At 42.7% G+C, this 18,589-nt stretch overlaps 1 protein-coding gene across 6 annotated transcripts; it reads right to left on the reverse strand.

Annotated features, from left to right (window-relative positions):
- Positions 1 to 571: 571 nt before the first annotated feature.
- On the reverse strand, positions 572 to 17,989 carry ZNF287 (zinc finger protein 287). 6 transcript variants are annotated; one of them, XM_057311304.1, is made up of 7 exons: positions 17,937 to 17,989; positions 16,860 to 16,961; positions 16,143 to 16,746; positions 15,414 to 15,514; positions 13,660 to 13,786; positions 13,088 to 13,174; positions 572 to 4,694 (listed from the first exon to the last, which is right to left on the reverse strand). In XM_057311304.1, exons 3-7 carry the CDS (start codon positions 16,546 to 16,548, stop codon positions 3,127 to 3,129), a joined length of 2,289 nt encoding a protein of 762 aa, XP_057167287.1. In that variant the 5' UTR covers positions 16,549 to 16,746; positions 16,860 to 16,961; positions 17,937 to 17,989; the 3' UTR covers positions 572 to 3,126. The 6 variants fall into 6 exon arrangements, with proteins under 6 accessions (XP_057167287.1, XP_044247721.1, XP_044247720.1 ...); XM_044391786.3 differs by having other exon boundaries at positions 17,722 to 17,989; XM_044391785.3 differs by lacking the exon at positions 17,937 to 17,989 and adding an exon at positions 17,199 to 17,660.
- Positions 17,990 to 18,589: the final 600 nt, after the last annotated feature.

Genomic DNA, 18,589 nt, shown 5'->3' on the forward strand with positions numbered 1-18,589 from the left:
AACCCTGTCTTCACACTGGAAGGGTATGGTGGCTACCACGTCAACCAAGCGGTCGGGTTTCCCATCACTGACAGTCAACCAAATGTTAGTGAGACTGGATGTGGTGCAACACGGAACACACCTGTGAAGTGTTCATGTTACACGTCGAACTGGAAGCCAGCCAAGGCTTTGGCCCTAAATGGTAGTTTACAGAAAACGCAGGGGAGACGGGGGCAAGATAAACCCCATAGAATCAGTTACATCCTCAGTGTGAGACATCCTACAACTGACCTGCTATAGTAAAAAAAAAAAAGGTCCTGGAGAAAATCAGAGATGGGAGACATCTTGATAGATGAAACAGATTAACAGGTAAACATCATGTGTGAAACTCGACAGCATCAATAGGGAAAATTTAAACATGGATGAAGCATTAGATATTTGAAAATTTTTCCTTTTTCAAGGTATGTAATGGTATGTGGTTATGTGAAAATCCATCCTTACTTTTATAAGATGCATGCTGAAATATTTAGGGGTGAAATGCCACATCTAACTTTCCAATTGTTCAGTAAAAGATGTTAAATTTTTAAAGCTAGGTGGTAGATATACAGTTCGCTTTATTACATTTTCTGTGTATTTCAACACCTTTGTAATAAAAAAGTTGTGGAAAATAAGACTTAAAAAAAACTTGGATTACATGTGGATCAGACAACTGTCAAAGTGGGAAAAATACACAAAGATTTATGGTTCTCTACCATTCTGTTATTTTTAAGGGCATCAACTGCCTCAGTGTATCAATGGAAGACTTTATAAATGCATTATTTACATAAAACTCACAAAGGCAGGAAATACAAATTAAAGCAAAGAAAGGCGCTATGGACTGTAACACTCCATACATTTATGCCAGGAGGGGGAAAAAAAAGTGTTGTGTAAGGTATGAAGTGGCATTATAAATAAAAATTGCATCTTAAATACAACGGTTATTTTCTAACATGGTAACTACGGCATAAACTTGATTATGCAACCTGAAGACAACCTACACTTTGTCAAGGATTCCAGGACATCAGGGTTAACTGATGTGAGGACAAGGGAAAGCAATAACTTCTTGACGAAAACACTCAACAAGAAAGCTTTGAAGATGCCAGCACCCCGTGTCTTCGGCACCTGTTTGTAGGGTGTTCCTATCAGCAGTAACACCCAAGTGAAGCTGCATGGTCAACATATGCTTAAACTGCTATTTATGGCACTGGAATTTCTATCAGTTTTTCTTCATCCAGCTCAGGAAAACTTCCTGTGCAAAGATGTCCCATAATTTGTTTAGGAATATTCCCCACTGTTTCTGATTCTTCAATTTAAGTAGTTCCTATTACCCAATAAAGAACCACTATTTGTTTAGTATTTCTTTGCACACATGTACAAAAAGGAATTTTCAATGCAACCAACTTCACTCCGTATCTGTTAATTCCACCTTATTACTCAACTCTAACTTACCTACTTATTCATTAATTCAACAAACATATACCGACCACTTTCCATATGCAAGGCACTGAAGAAACAAATTAAGAGCAGGATGAAATCTCAGCTTTCACAATATGGTCTCATATTCTGATAGTGGAATGCTGTGGATATTAAATAAAATAGTATTTTTACCTATTTCTATTTGCATTTCTGCCAGTTTTCCTTTTATGTTTGGGACCCCACAAACTTAGTTACCGTTTAAATAATTACTGCATCAATGGTAGTTTCTGCATCAATGCTTTTTCCAATGTTTTCTGACATTTTAAGAGCAATTCCCATTTTTACTTGTATGTATGAGAAAGTACCAATTCCAATTATTCCTTTAAAATCAGTCACTTCACTTTTAGTTCCTTCTTATCAACAGGCTGAATCTGGTCTTATTCACTCTCTTACTTTCTTCGGTAAAGCAAGTCTAACAACAGTTCAGGTTGTAAGTTACCTGTGTATTCTGTCTTAACTGCTAAGTCTTCACCCTTGTTTCCCTGACCCACTTTCTGTAGTGAACTTTACATCTATTTTCCATTACTGATCTTTTCCTCACTTTGTAAATAGCTGCTTTCACCACTTCTTCGTCTTGGGATACAGGCTCACATTTGGCAACCCAGTTTAGTAGGCTTCTTACGCTCATTCCGTGACATGTCCTCTGTCATCTTTCACTACTTTAGAAGCTTTCCGTTGCTTAAATTAGCTGTGGTTTTCAGCACGATAAGAAGTCCTGAAAGGATCCAATTAGGAAGTCTGGGCCCTGCGCACAGTAGGCACTCAAGAAACGTGTCTCAACAGAAATGGGCTTTCTATGGTAAAGCAGCCATGGGAGAACCTTAAGTTATGAATTTAGGAGTCAGGGGAAAAAATGGGAATTTTATTCTTATTTCTTTCTTCAGGAGGACAGATGTCGAAACCTAAAGAAACTAAGGATAGTATGTTTTAAAGATGAATTTAAGGTTGGGTGTTTAATTTATACCTGTTTAACTAAATTTGTACAAATGTCTAAGGGTTCTTTATACATTAGTTTATCCTAACAGATCATCTTTCCTAAAGCTCTCTTCCTTGAGTATTTCAATATTTAAAGGAAAATGTAATTAACAGTGGTCACATAAAAATTAAGATACTTTCCACTACATATATTTTGCAAACCTACTGGCTCCACATGGCAGTTATGGCAATAACAGGAAAAGGGAAGGGAACCCTTTACATATTTAAGGCTTCAAAGCTGGAAAGAAATAAAGGCCTGAAAGCAGCTTTTTCAATTATCCCAAGATTACTCACTGGCGTGAAATCCCTACTTGATGGAAGCTTTCCCAAGTTACATTCATAAGGTCTCATTGAGAAGTACTTGAAATACGAAGTTGAGGAGTTACAGATTTTTGAGTACTCTTACTTTTACAGGATTTCTTTCTGGAATGAATTGAACTGATATCAAATAAAGGTTAAGAAGTGAATGAAGTTTTCTTTTTAAATGTCACATTAAATTTAAATAGCTTATATCCACATTACTAATTCCGATACTTCTGCTGAACGATATCTAACATATATTGCACTTCTTTTGGGCTTGTTTTGAATAATGTTGTAACGGAGTACAAAATAAAATTTGAATGAATCGTGAAACCAAACTGAAGTCTCCCGTATCTATCAGTTATGATGTCTGGCACCTGTATGAACACGCTGATGCTGAATGAGGTTCGTACTCTGGGTGAAGGTTTTACCACATATCCGGCACGCATACGGCTTCTCTCCTGTGTGAATTCTCTGGTGTTGAATAAGGCATGTTCTCTGGCTAAAATCTTTATCACATTCATTACATTTATAGGGTCTCTCTCCAGTATGAGTTCTCTGATGTTGATTAAGTGATGAGGAGTAAATAAAAGCTTTCCCACATTCATTGCATTTATACGGCTTCTCTCCGGTATGAATCCTTTGATGCTGAGTAAGATTGGCACCCTGTCTATACGCTTTCCCACATATATTGCATTTGAAGGGTTTCTCTCCATTATGAATCCTTTGATGCTGAGTAAGGTGGACGCTCTGGCTGAAGGCTTTGCCACACACACTGCATTTGTATGGTTTCTCCCCAGTGTGTGTTCTGTGATGTTGAGTAAGGTTTGCACTCTGGCTGAAGGCTTTTCCACATATTTTACATATATAGGATTTCTCCCCAGTGTGAGTAGTCTGATGCTGAATGAGAGTTGAGGAATGAGCAAAGGCTTTTCCACACTCGTTGCATTTATAACACTTCTCTCCAGAATGAATTCTCTGATGCCGAATGAGGTAAGTACTCTGACTGAACACTTTCCAGCACTCATTGCATTTATAGGGTTTCTTTCCGGTATGTATTTTTTGATGTTGAAGGAGGTGTGTACTCTGACTGAACGTCTTCCCACACTCATTGCAGATGTAAGGTTTCTCACCGGTATGAACTCTCTGATGATTAATCAGCGATGAGCTGTGGCTGAAGGTTTTACCACATTCCAAGCATTTATACGGTTTCTCTCCAGTATGTGTCCTCTGATGTATAGTAAGGTGTGCACGCTGGCTGAAGTCCTTCCCACAGTCATCACACTTGTAGGGTTTCTCTCCAGTATGAATTCTCTGATGTATAGTAAGGTGTGCACGCTGGCTGAAGGCTTTACCACACTGGTGGCATTCGTACGGTTTTTCCCCAGTATGCATTCTCTGATGTGCGATGAGGGATGAGATATGCCTGAACTCTTTCCCACATTCTTCACATTCATGAGATTTTTCTTTGGCATGGGTACTTTGGTGTTTCACGAAGGACGGGTTCTTCCTAAACTTTTTCCCACACACATTACACTTATAAGGCTTCTCTCCGGGATAAATCTTTCTATGTACAATACCATATGAGACATGACTGAAGGTTGCCCTGCCTTCATCATACATAGTTTTATTATCTGATTGGGTACCAAACTGAATAATTAGGTTTGAATGCTTTTCAAAATTATTTCTATATATATCATATTTACTAAGATACTCTTCCATAGGGTCATCTTCTTTCGAGAGGACTGACTTCAAAGCGAAATTTCTTTCATTAGTGGGAATCTTCCTGAAGGTATCTGATGCTTGCCTCCCTAATCTCTCATCGTAGTCATATGGTTCTTCCAATTTGATGGTCTGAGTTCCAGTCTTTGTGAGTTTAGAAGTATTTGTAACTGGAGTACATTCTTGGGCTTCTGTTTTCCATTCTGGGATAAAAAGAATATACAATATAAAAAGTTTTCCTCTATTTGGAGAAAGGAAACTGCCAAAACAGAAACGAAATACTGAACATGAATAAAATGCTTAAAAAGACCATGGCTCTGACAACCTCATAACGTGGTACTTAAACCTTGGGAAAAAGAGAATACAGGGGCAGAAAACCAGAAGACCAAACTGCTGAAAAAGGAGAGGCTCCTCACCACTCACCATAGGCACAGATTAATAAAATAGGTTAGGCCAAGTGCCCAGGCTAAGAGATGTGAAAACAGGGGCACCTCAGGGACCCAGTTGGTTAAGCGGCTGCCTTTGGCTCAGGTCATGATCCCAGTCAGGGTCCTGGGATCAAGCCCCACATCGGGGTCCCCGCTCAGCAGAGAGCCTGCTTCTCCTCCTCCCTCTGCTGCTCCTCCTGCATGTGCTCTCGCTCTGTCAAATAAATAAATAAAATCTTAAAAAAAAAAAAAAAAAGGAGAGATGTGAGAACACCAGGTAAGACTGGGATAACGTGGGATGGCTTCATGGATTGATTTGTATAAAGCAGACACGGACTCTCATTGACTCCTTCCAACCTACTCTTCACGATCCACATAATATTCCAAAAGCAATTTCAAGGAGTGTTCTCCATGTTTAAATAGCTCTAGTAAATCTCTCATAGTAATAGTTCTCAAAGTACAGTCCCCAGACCAGTGGCATAAACTACACTATCATTCGGGAATGTTTTACATTATTGGTCCCCATCCAGACAAGCTGAATCAGAAACTTTGGGGGCTATGGAACCAGAAAAGACCCCAACAGCCAAAGGAATGTTGAAAAAGAAAACCAAAGCTGGTGGCATCACACTCCCGGGGTTCAAGCTCTATGACAAAGCTGTGATCACCAAGGCAGTATGGTACTGGCACAAAACAGACACACAGGTCAATGGGACAGAACAGAGAGCCCAGAAATGAACCGTCAACTCTAGAGTCAACTAATCTTTCACAAAGCAGGAAAGAACATCCATGGGAAAAAAAAGTCTTTTCAACAAATGGTGTTGGGAAAATTGGACAGCCACATGCAGAAGAATGTAACAGGACCATTTCCTGACACCAAACACAAAAAATTGACTCAAAATGGATGAAAGACCTAAATGTGAGACAGGAATCCATCAAAATCCTAGAGGAGAACACAGGCAGCAGCCTATGCGACCTCGGCCGCAGCAACTCCTTACTAGACACGTCTCCAAAAGCAAGGGAAACAAAAGCAAAAATGAACTATTGGGACTTCATCAAGATAACAAGCTTTTGCACGGCAAAGGAAACAGTCGACAAAACTCAAGACAACCCACAGAACGGGAGAAGATATCTGCACATGTCTTACCAGATAAAGGGCTAGTCTTCAGATCTATAAAGAACATATCAAACTCAACACCCAAAACACAAATAATCCAGTCAAGAAATGGGCAGAAGGGGCGCCTGGGTGGCACAGCGGTTAAGCGTCTGCCTTCGGCTCAGGGCGTGATCCCGGCGTTATGGGATCGAGCCCCACATCAGGCTCCTCCGCTATGAACCTGCTTCTTCCTCTCCCACTCCCCCTGCTTGTGTTCCCTCTCTCGCTGGCTGTCTCTATCTCTGTCGAATAAATAAATAAAATCTTTAAAAAAAAAAAAAAAGAAATGGGCAGAAGACATGAATAGACATTTGTTCAAAGACACGTAAATGCCCAACAGACACATGAGAAAATGTTCAATATCCCTTGGCATCAGGGAAATACAATCAAAACCACAATGAGATACCACCTCACACCAGTCAGAATGGTTAAAATTAACAAGTCAGGAAACAACAGATGTTGGTGAGGATGTGGAGAAAGGGGATCCGTCTTACGCTGCTGGTGGGAATGCAAGCTGGTACAGCCAATCTGGAAAACAGTATGGAAGTTCCTCAAAAAGTTAAAAATTGAGCTACCCTGCGACCCAGTAATTGCATTACTGGGTATTTACCCAAAGGATACAAACACAGTGATCAGAAAGGTTACCTGCACCCCAATGTTTATAGCAGTAATGTCTACAACGGCCAAACTATGATGGAAAATGCCCAGATGACCATCAGCAGATGAATGGATAAAGAAGATGTGGTAAAGGGGCGCCTGGGTGGCTCAGTTGGTTAAGCGTCTGCCTTCGGCTCAGATCATAATCCCAGGGTCCTGGGATCGAAACCCACGTCAGGCTCCCTGATTAGAGGGGAGTCTGCTTTTCCCTCTCCCTCTGCTGCTTCCCCTGCTTGTTCGTTCTCTCCCTCCCTCCATCTCCCTCTCAAATAAATAAATAAATCTTAAAAAAAAAAAAAAAAAAGATGTGGTATATATATACAATGGAGTATGACTTGGCCATCAAAAAAAATCTTACCACTTGCAATGGCGTGCATGGAACTAGAGAGTATTATGCTAAGCAAAATAAGTCAGTCAGGGAAAGACAATTACATGATTTCACTCATATGTGGGATTTAAGAAACAAAACAGGATCGTAGGGGAAGGGACGGAAAAATGAAATAAGAAGAAATTAAAGAGGGAGACAACCATAAGAGACTCTTAGCTACAGGAAACAAACTGAGGGTTGCTGGAGGGGAGATGGGTGGGGGAGATGGGGTAATTGGCTGATGGGCATTAAGGAGGGCACATGATGTAATGAGCACTGGGTGTTATATGCAACTGATGAATCACTGAACTCTACCTCTGAAACTTACAATACATTATATGCTAATTAACTGGGTAAATAAAATAAAATAAAGAAACTTTGGGGGCACCTGAGTGGCTCAGTCAGTTAAGCGACTGCCTTTGGCTCAGGTCATGATCCCAGCATCCTGGGATTGAGCCCTGTGTCGGGTTCCCTGCTCAGCGGGGAGCCTGCTTCTCCCTCTCCCCCTGCCCTCCCACTCCCCGCTCATGCTTATGCTCTCTTAAGTAAAATCTCAAATAAATAAATAAATAAATAAATAAATGAAGGGAACTTTGGAGACAGGGCTACGCAATCTGTTTTACAAAGCCCTCCAGGTGGTTCTGATGTTCACTGAAGTTTGAGCACCAAAGGCTTAAAGGAGAAAAGCTAAAAGTTCAAAATACCCCCACTTGACATATTTAGTACCCAAATAATCCAGCCTTTCCTAATCTACTGTATCTTCTGCCAAACTTCACATTTAGCTTAAAATTTAAAGTTATCCACATAACTTCAAGCTACCTCCTCATAGCCTTCTATGGGTGCCATGCAAATTCCAGACTTAGGCATTCTCTCTCTTTTTTAAAGATTTTATTTATTTGACAGAGAGAGCAAGAGCAGGGGGAGGGGCAAAGGGAGAGGCAGAAGCAGACTCCCCACTGAGCTTGGAGACAGACATGGGGCTTGATCCCAGTTCCCAAGATCATTATCTGAGCCACAACCAAGAGTTGAAGCTCAACTGACTGAGCCACCCTGGCACCCCAAGACTTACGCATTCTCTTAAGATAACTTCTCTATCTATTAAGAAAAAAAAATGTATGACCCAGTTCCTGTTTTCCTCTTTCTTAGAATCCTAAAGTGCAGATTAGGTTGAATCATATGAACTTGCCTTTTTGTAAGTCAACATGGTTGAAGTATCAGCAGTCTCATGTGATTCAACCCAGGGGCCATGACGGCACATGGCCTTACGTTATTACTTCACCATTTTGTGTGCTTCTTGTATTTCCAACTTAGATGCAAACTCTGACAACAGCCTATGATTCTTTCACATTTCCTTCAGAAAATGGCCCAAGACTCTGGATATGGTGGCCACTCAACTGAACTGGTAAAATAAATGACAATAATTTGTTGTAAAAAGGTGAACCAGATGAAAGCACACACATACACATAAAAGCGAAGTGAACAAAAAAATATCCCTGTCCTTAAATCTGTCTGCAAAGCAATCAAATATGTATTTATTCATGCCTATTCTGTTTCCAGTATGATGGTTTAAAACAAATTTAAATTATAATATCTTTCTCCCTTGAAATCACATCAAAAACACAGGGCTTTCAAATATTATGAATTACGTAATGAAATATAATCAAATATGGAATTTATAATATAGTGAAAATGGTACTGGATAGTTCAGAAATTTTCTAAGATGGAGATCAAAATAGAAAAACCTTATATCAATTCCACAGAATCATATGTGATCATTAAAATTGATAGCTGCCATTTGCCAATAAAGGACTAGAGTAAGGGAATACTGGAATATTGATAACTGGTAAAAATAACTAGGTAGATTTACGTACTTTGATTCAGATACAAAAATTAGAGCTGACATTAGAAAATGCTTGGGAGTATGTTAAATGAAAAAAGTCATCCCATAGCTTGCATGAAAATGCACTCGAACTAGAAAAATATTATCAAAGAGCTAAGAGGATTATAGCTTTTAGGTTTTTAAAAAGATTTTATTTATTCATTTGACAGAGAGAGCACAAGGAGGGGGAGCAGCAGGCAGAGGGAGATGGAGAAGCAGGATCCCCACTGAGCAGGGAGCCCCATTCGGGGCTCATTACCAGGACCCCAAGATCATGACCTGAGCCGAAGGTAGATGCCCAACCGAGCCACCCAAGCGCTCCATAAGAAAAATATTTAAAAACAACTCTCTCAAACCAGGATTTGTTACTGTCCCTTCCAGAAGAACAAAGTGAGAATGTTAATGGATTATATAGGTAGGGGTGTGTGTCACACACACAAAATGAGATAGTACCGGAAGCTGAGTTTAATTGTTTTTAAAGATTTATTTATTTATTTGAGAGAGTGAGTGCATGAGAGCGAGCATTTGAGAGCGGGAGGGGCAGAGGGAGATGGAGAGAGGGAATCTTAAGCAGGCTCCACACTTAGTGCAGAGCCTAACTCAGGGCTCATCTCACGACCCTGAGATCATGTGACCTGAGGCAAATCAAGAGCTGGACGCTCAACTGACTGAGCCAGCCAGGTGCCCCATTAATTGATTCTATGTAGTCAGGATCAGTCTATGGCAGAGTGTACCATACACCTGAAAAGTAAAAGCACTAAAGGAATAACAGGCTTAAAATAACAAGTGTGAACCATGACAATGAAGAAATTGCTATAATAAATACACCTTTTTAAACCAATCAGTTTATTGGTAATTCAAAAAGTTAGTATTACTAAGCATATAAATATATGCATTTAACCAGAATGGACCGGTGGGAAGTGTTAAGTGTCTACTGGTGAACGGGGCCAAAGAGTGGCACAATACTTCTCATAGATGAAATCGGTATTGACTCAGATAATCAAAAAAGCTTCAGGGTAGGTATGATTTGAGTTGAACCTTTAAGAATGGCTAGGTTAAATAAAGAACTGTGAAAGTCCGGAGACAGGAATGGCCGTCGAAGACCACTACTACGATTTGTGAATTATCAAAGTTTCCATTTCCCGAAGGACGACTAATTAGATATCCTAACCAAAGGTTCAACTGGTTATGTGCCTCTATGCTGGGAAGAAAGGGAAATCCTCCGAGGCCACAAATCAAGCAAAAGCAGGAAGATGGAGGTCAGCAGGAGCTGACTGACACAGCTCCTCACTCTGGTTAATGGCCTTACACTTCCATTTTGAGGGTGCAAGGGGTCCAGGGGCCAGAAACAAAGCCTGGGGCCCTGACAAGGAAGGGAGGCTGACAGGACTCCTGAGCATACAGGGTTAAACTCTGCTTAAGGACTGGCTAGAAAAAGAACACAAAACCTAAAAAAAATCTCGCTTCTACAGAAGTCAAAAAGGAACTTGACTTTCTCAGCCCTGGTGCTCTTTGGAGGGAGAAAATTCTCCCCCTAAAATAACCATAAAATGCCCCCTCTTGGGGATGACAGCCCCAACGCATGCTGCCTGAATGATCTAAAAAACCCCTCAGGCTCAAATTAAAGGGGTCCCAGACCGGCAGTACCTTCCAGGAGACTATCCTGACTCTAGTCTAGGCCCGTTTCCATTATGTCGCGCGTGTTTCTTCAGTGCTGGAGTGTGCCAAAATCACCCCACGGAGAATTTACTGTGCTACAAGTACATAGAGGTCATTCTGCTATAAATTATGAGAAGAATGAAGAATTAGCTTTTCAAGTCGTATTACCCAAGTTTGGGACAACTGAGCGTGAAAAACAAAACAAAACAAAACTGGAATTAGTGGACTAATAACACGCTGAATCTGGAAAAATTCCATTAGTCCAAAATGACATGTTCACATCAAAAATGAGGTGGAAGGAAAAACGAATCTTTACAGGAGAAAGCTATTAATCCTGTAGAAGTGAAGACTGAATTAGAAAATCAGCATCTTGAAATCGGCAGTGTAATAAAGCAAGACTCAAGAATGGATGCTAAAAATCCTTAAATAAAACAGTACCAGGGAATGGAATAGTCACCTGGCCTCTAAGTATCACGCCGCAGATTACTTATTGATTATGAAGAGACAAATGCACCTTTAAAATGGAGAGATCCGCTCAACAGCACCTTAACTAAAATGAGTATCACCAATGATGAGACAAATGGCAATGGAGAGCACACACCTATGTCGTCTGTTTGATAACGTATTTCGTCTGAATCTAAATATAAGGAAACAACCGGACAAATCCAGATTGTGCGTCATTCTAAAACACCTGGACCGGATCCTTCAGAAAAATGTCAGAAGGGAAGCAGAAGGGAAGGAAAGGGGAAAGAACAAAAACAAAGTGTGTGTGTGTGTGTGTGTGTGTAAACAGATAAAGCAAAGGGGCACCTGCGTGGCTCAGTCGGTTAAGCACTTGACTTGATTTCAGCTCAGGTCATGATCTCAGGATGGAGCCCTGTGTCAGACTCCGCACTCAGTGGGGAGTCTGCTGAGATTCTCTCTCTCCCTCTGCCCCCCCTCCTCCCAAAAAGAGAGAAAGCAAAAGTGGCTAAATGATGGTAGCTGGTGGTTCCAGGTGAAAATTACACAGGTGTTCAATGCACTGATTCTGCAACTTTTCTGTAGGTTTGAAGCTCTTTTGGAGGAAGAACGGAATGGGAAGAACCAAAAAGCCCACCAACAAGGAACAGATTCAATAAATTATGAGACACACAATAAAATGAACTCTTTAAAAAAAGAGAATGAGGAAGCTCTTTATACCCTCACTTGGAACACTTCTCAAGATATGCTTTTAAGAAAACAAAAGCAAAGTACAAAACCGTGTGTACAGTTTGCTACCATTTCTGTTAGAAAATGGAGGAAAAGGCTGACTTAGTAGAGTGTGCGACTCAATCCAGGGTTAAGAGTTCGAGCCTCACGGGGCGCCTGGGTGGCACAGCGGTTAAGCGTCTGCCTTCGGCTCAGGGCGTGATCCCGGCGTTGTGGGATCGAGCCCCACATCAGGCTCCTCCGCTATGAGCCTGCTTCTTCCTCTCCCACTCCCCCTGCTTGTGTTCCCTCTCTCGCTCGCGTCTCTATCTCTGTCGAATAAATAAATAAAATCTTAAAAAAAAAAAAGAGTTCGAGCCTCACACTGGGGGTAGAGATTACTTAAAAATAAAATCTAAAAAGGAGGAAAAAACATTTTTTCCCCCAAATGATATAAAGAAAGCATCCCACATATAGGATTTTTAAGAAAAAATGTACACACACACACACACGTACATAGTAAAGATTTTATTTGAGAGAGAGCGAGAGAGCATGAGCAGGGAGAAGGAGCAGAGGGAGAAGCTGACTCCCTGCTGAGCAGGGAGCCTGATGTGGGGCTCGATCCCAGGACCCTGACATCGTGACCTGAGCTGAAGGCAGATACCTACCCGACTGAGCTACCCAGGTGCCCCCAAAACATTTTTATATTGACTTTATATGCAAACAGGAAAAAAACAAAATACCTGAACAGAAACAACTAGAAACAGGCATCAGTGGTTAGGTGCTAGGAGATGCAGGAACTTACGCTACACAGTAAGAGAACATGTTTGAATCTTTTGAAGATTTTTTTTTCAAAATTAGAAAATAAAGAAAAGAAGAAGTTAGGAAGTGGAGGCTGGAGGCTACAGGGGTTTGCTGGTAAACAGAATAAAAGAAACTTACAAAGAAGAAGGTCTGAAACTTAAAATTTTAGGGACATTCACACATGCTTATAAAAGAGGGAGGAGACAACAGCACAGTGAAAGTGCCAGACAAAGCTGGGGATGGGACGCAGGGGTCACAGGGAAGGATGAAGTGAGAGACACTGGGGAAAAGTAGAATAATGGTGTCTGGAAACTCTTCCTGAAGTGAAGGCGGCCTCTGCAAGGAAGCAATGCCAAACAGTTTAGTGTTTCTGACAGGCCGGGACGTCTCTGCGGAGTGACTCGGCCATATTTAAAAAACAGATCTCACTGCACTTACGTTTTTAAATGCAAACAGTCTCATGACAGTTATTCTCTCACCTGGACTAGGGCCTTCTAAGATTTCTTTTATCACCATCCATGGTTCTTCCAGTATGGGAATCACAGTTGGTCGGTACACTGTAAGTCCTGTTTAGGAGAAATAGAAGGAATTTTATCCTGGAGATAAACAGTTGTTCGAATTTTACTGCCTGACTTCCACTTAACTGTGAGGACAGACTTCTGCAGGAAAGCAACGGTTCATGGATGTGATCTAGGGGGAGAAGTAGATCACTGTGCTTTTTAGTGCTGGGATAACAAAGTCCTACTACTCAGGAGGGTATGTGCAGAGAGCTCATGGCGGGAGGATCACAGGAAAAGCATGGAGTAGGCAAGGTGCAGTGTTGTGTGGAAGCCCTGGGAAGCTGTGTGGCATAGTTTTCCATGATCCTTCACTTAGAAACCTTTTATTTGGGAAAAGGGAGAACATGGCTTTGTCTATGCCCGAATGGGATGAGCACACTCACCTCTAGGTCCCACTCTTGGCAAAGTGTTCAGAGGCCAACTCATTTTTAACACCAGAGGAAAGAAAGATGGCGGATACACTGGCAAGAGCGGGCGCGGAGGATGCTTACCCAGAGAAACCATGTTCCAGTAGTTTTGTAATGTCACCGTCTTGTACAATTCCTTCTGTACGGGACGCATTATCTCCCAGTCCTCCTGGGTGATATCCACAGCCACATCTTTGAATGTCATTGATTCCTGAAACGGCCAATATAACTTGGTTCAAGAACGGGTAGGAGGAGGATAGTGGGAACACCAGGGATGTGTGTGCTGGGGGGGAACCACAGAATCTTGACCTTTAGTAAGACCCTCAAGGTGATCTAGTTAAAAGCCTCACCCAAGTTACAGATGAGCACACTCGAATGGTCCTACAGGGAAGTCCGAAAATAGAGACTTTGTCATTATGTTTTCAGCTGTATGAGTGTATATATTGGCTCCAACCTAAAGGAGGGTTTTACCCAGGTTAGCAGTTGAATGGTGGTGCTTTTCAAGCTCTGCCTTAAGAATTCAGTGTGTTATAATCTGAAATTTTAAGATATACTTGTGTGCTCTAGGATGAAAATGCAGAGCCCTTCCTTCCTTCCTTTTTAAAATAAAATTGGGACCAAAACCCACACTGTTGAACTGTTATACTTTTAACACATTTCACAATCTGGTAAGGTTAGTATCCCTCTTTTCTCTTTTTCTTCCTTCTGTTAAAAAAAAAAAATCGATTCCTTTTACATGTTTTTCAAATAACTTCGTAAGTTCCTTATAAAAATTGTATTGGGGCTTTGACAATTACACTGTTAATAATTTAGGAAGAAGAGACAATTTCACAACATTCAAAGCTTCCTTCATGTCTTACAGTATGATACAGGACCTGGATGTACTACAAAATTTATACTACGTTTAGACCTAGATATTTTAAATTTTGGGGGCGGGGAAAACTATGCATAGCATCTTTTCTTTCATTTTATCACCTGCCTGATTTTAATGTATATGCAAGAAAGTGAATAATTTTCTTCTTTTTAAAAAGTAAGCCCTATGTCCAGCACGAGGCTGGAACTCATGACCCTGAGATCAAGAGTCGCAAGCTCTACCAACTGAGCCAGCCACCCACGAAAATGATTCTCATATGCCGTTTTCTGTAGTAATCGCCTTACTCAAATTTTCTACTGTTTCCCAGTTTTTCCCTTGATTTTCTTAGGGTTTTCAGGTAAACAATCATAGTGTCCAAGAATAATAATTTTACTCTACCAATTTCAGATGTATTTATTTACAGTAAAATTTTCTCTTAAGGTGGCCTGATAGAACAGACTCACAATCAACAATAACACCAGAAAACACATGGCCTTTAATTACTTGTTAATGAGAAAAATAATTTTAGAACTATTGCTTATTGATGATTTATTGTAATCAAGGCTACCCCGAGTCTCATAATGTTTAATCCTCACAATCTAAGAAGTAAATTCTATTTATTAGCATTTAATCACTCAGGCTAAGCATGGTGAAGTATCTTGCCCCAAATTATAGGTTCAGAATCAGGCACCAGACCTGACTCATCTGGCCGTGGAGGTCAATCCCTTAACCTCTATGCAATGTTACTGCCTTAAAATCAAACACTGAGGAAAGGCATATCAGGGGAAGGCAACAAGAGCCTATTTCCTATAAAGGGCAGTCACTTATCTTAACAGGCCAAGGTGGATTTAAAGACAGAAACTGATGTTTAAGTCCTAGATTGGGCTTTTGGGGGTACAGAAGTTACAGGGCCAGGACATAAAACGTCCTCACACAAACACCTCCAAGAAGCCATTTTAAAATCACAGAAAAAACTAACACTTACTTTGGTCACCAAGTCATTTAACCACCCTGCCTGGAAAGCAGGTCTTCCTTTGGGGTCTTCCTCTGGGATCTCTTGGGGAAGGGCAGAGTTCTGAGGAGCAGCTAGGGAAGGGAGACCATGATGGAGATTAGTCCTATCTGAACAGCCCAGGAAACTTCACCAAACAGATGCCTATACTTTCCTAAAGTGAGAAATGAGTAAGAAACCAAAAACACACCCCTACTTCAAAGAATCTGAGGGAAGGACTAATGACTTGTCCTAAGATACCAATGCAGGCTTCAAAAACAAGTCTGTTCTGGGACTGCTAAGGATATGTACCAAATTCCCAATTTTCTACTAAATCTTCGTGTGATGTAAATTGTGTATGCTGTCTCTTAATACGGAAATGTGCTCTGGACCCTTTTCTACCTTTTTGGAAGCCTGTTATTATAAAATCCAATTCACAAAGCCAATGACTTAATGGCTCAAACCTCTGCAGGTAAAATTCCTGAGGGCTCATGAGCGGGTAATTGGGCTGTGTCTGGTCATTGTTTTAGGACACTAGGCAATGAGTGTTTGGTCTCAAGCAGTGGGAAGGGGCACACCACGCAGGATGGGGTGCATGTTAAAGCCTGTTCTCACTCACTGCCCTTTGCTCCCCCCAATTTCTTTAAAGGGCTGCTCTGTGATAGGCTGGTTGACTTCTCTAACCACCCAGGATTCCTCCCCTTTCTGCCCTACAATTCTCACCTTCCTCCTCTTCTAGAATCTGAGTCAAATCCTCCACCAGAGTCACCACTTCCTCACTGCTCTCTGGGTATTGGGACTTCACCCAAGTCCTAACCTCCCCAGGCAGGATGGTCAGGAATTGCTCCAGCACCAGCAGCTCCAGGATTTGTTCCTTTGAGTGAATCTCAGGTCTCAGCCATTTAAGGCAGAGCTCTCGGAGTTGATTCAATGCCTTTCGAGGACCCGCTACGTCTGGATATGGAAAATTCCTAAAATTCTGTCGACAGGTCTCAGTGTCACGCAAGATTCTTGAAGCAAGGGCTTCCTTCTCAACACTGTGGGGTCCACTCTGAGCCTTGTCTGGCTTCCACATGAGAAAGACTTGGGAGCGTGAAGAACTGGTCATCCTCTTGCATGAGGCTAACATGGCTACAGACGGGAGAGTCAATCTGGCAATATCCTTTATATCTCCAGTAGTGAGCCAACTGCTTGAAGTCTCATGCTAGAGCCACAAAGACATTAGATCAAGGGCCGCTGCAGCCAAGGGCAGAACAGGGTCAAGGTACAGTTAGCAGCCTTAGTTACAAATTCTGAGCCCAGAACTTGCAGGGATGGTTAAGAGACCCTGAAACACAAGAATAGACCATAAAGTCAAGAATTCTGGTGCTCTCTGCTATACACACACACAAACAGTAATAGCCTGTTCAGTGTGCACAGATAAACACACATAGACTTTACCTTGGTCTTCCTCCCCTACCTCCTCAGGCTTGTGAGATAAATGCGATCTGTTGGGGACAGGGCTTGGGACTGCTATCAAATGGTGGTAACAGAAGCAAAGACCTGAATCATGAGCAAAACAATAGATCAAACTTCTAACTTGCTGAAACAGTACTTAAACTTTCACAGAGAGGGGGGAAAAGCTTTGGTATTTTTCTGATGTTACAGAAGCTATCAAGGACTGAACTGGCTCTCAGTAACAACAGAGCTTATCTATAGAACAAACTGGGAGAATCCTTCCTAATAAAGTGCTCAACGTTCCCAAGGAAACTGTCAAGGAAAAAAGGGCGAGCCATTTACCTGTTTTGCATATTAATGCCAGTCTCTTCTAGCTTTTCCCTATCTAAGGGCTGAAGAGACAAGCCGGTCGGACTGGAAAAAAGTGGGAGAGAGGCTGGTGTGACTTGAAGCCCTTTTAAATGCTTCTACAGGAGACAATTTCTCATGAATAAATTTGAAACCAGGATCCCGAGGAAAACCTCAGAACAGGCCTGACCCGGCGACCTGACACCACCTGTCCACGGGCTCCAGCTCTGAACCCTCCTCAAGCTCAGTCGTGTAACCAAAGCCAACTGTTTACAGGCCCTGCAGAGGATATGCGCCGGCCGCGACCGTCGCCTCCCCTGCCCGCTCGGGTCTCCCTAACTCCTCTTCAGCCGGAGGGTCGTGGGCAGCGGCGGAGTGGGGACCCGGGCCGCCGCAGCAGCCTCCACCCCGTGCTCGCCTTCTCCGCAGGCCGCGAGCGCGGACGCCGCGCGGGGACGGGCTAGGGCTCCGGCCTGACCGCGCGGACACTCGCCCCGGGCGCCCTCGACATCATTACCTGTCGCTGGGACCCGGCGGACGCGCAGCCGGAGCGGCCGGAGAGGCCCGGGGCAACAATGGCGGCGGGGGCGCGGGCGCCTGCGTGGCGAGCTCAGCCCCGCGCTGCGGAGGGGGTTCTGGCTCCGCCGCTTCCCTAACCCGGAAAGCACGACGTGTCTCGGCCAGGAGCCGCACCTTCCAGCCCGGTCCTCAGAAGCCTGGCCCGGAACTCACCGCGCCTCGGCTCCACCGCGACCTCGCCTCAGCGCCACTGCGCATGTGCCCAAGGAGAACGCTGCGCGCCCGCTGAGCCAATCGGAAAGCGCGTCCCGGCCCTCCCACCCGCCCGAGCCTCATTCCGTGGACCTGTCTCCATGGTAACCTCCTCCACCCATCACTGCGACTTGCTTCTTAGCCTGCAAGGTTCTACGGGAACTTTAAAGTTTCCCCGGGCAGAAGCAGGTCTGGTAGATGACTGGGAGGTCCGGGAGCTACTAGCATCTTGGGGAGGGGGGTGCGGATGGGCAGCGGTTAAAGCTCCGCCCTAATTAACCGGAGAAAACCTGGTGCCAGAGTTCTAGAGGAAGGAGGGGCAGGGAAGATGTGGGTCGAAAGGCAGAACAACCCAAAGTGCGTTTTCGGGCTTTAATGTGCATACACATCCACTGTTAAAGGTTCTGAGTCCCTCCTCAGGAATCTGATTCTGATTGGAAAAAGGGATAACATCCAACAACATGCTGTTTACACAGACACAACAAACCCACATAAAACGCCTGAAAATAAAAGGACAGAAAAACAATCCAGGCGCTCCTGTTATTTACTGCCGTGTTGGCAAACCATCCAAGACTTCATGTTCTTAAAGAACAACCACTGTGTTATGCTCATGG

Source organism: Ursus arctos, unplaced genomic scaffold (genome assembly GCF_023065955.2).
Source record: "Ursus arctos isolate Adak ecotype North America unplaced genomic scaffold, UrsArc2.0 scaffold_14, whole genome shotgun sequence".
In the NCBI taxonomy this organism is placed as follows: Eukaryota; Metazoa; Chordata; class Mammalia; order Carnivora; family Ursidae; genus Ursus; species Ursus arctos.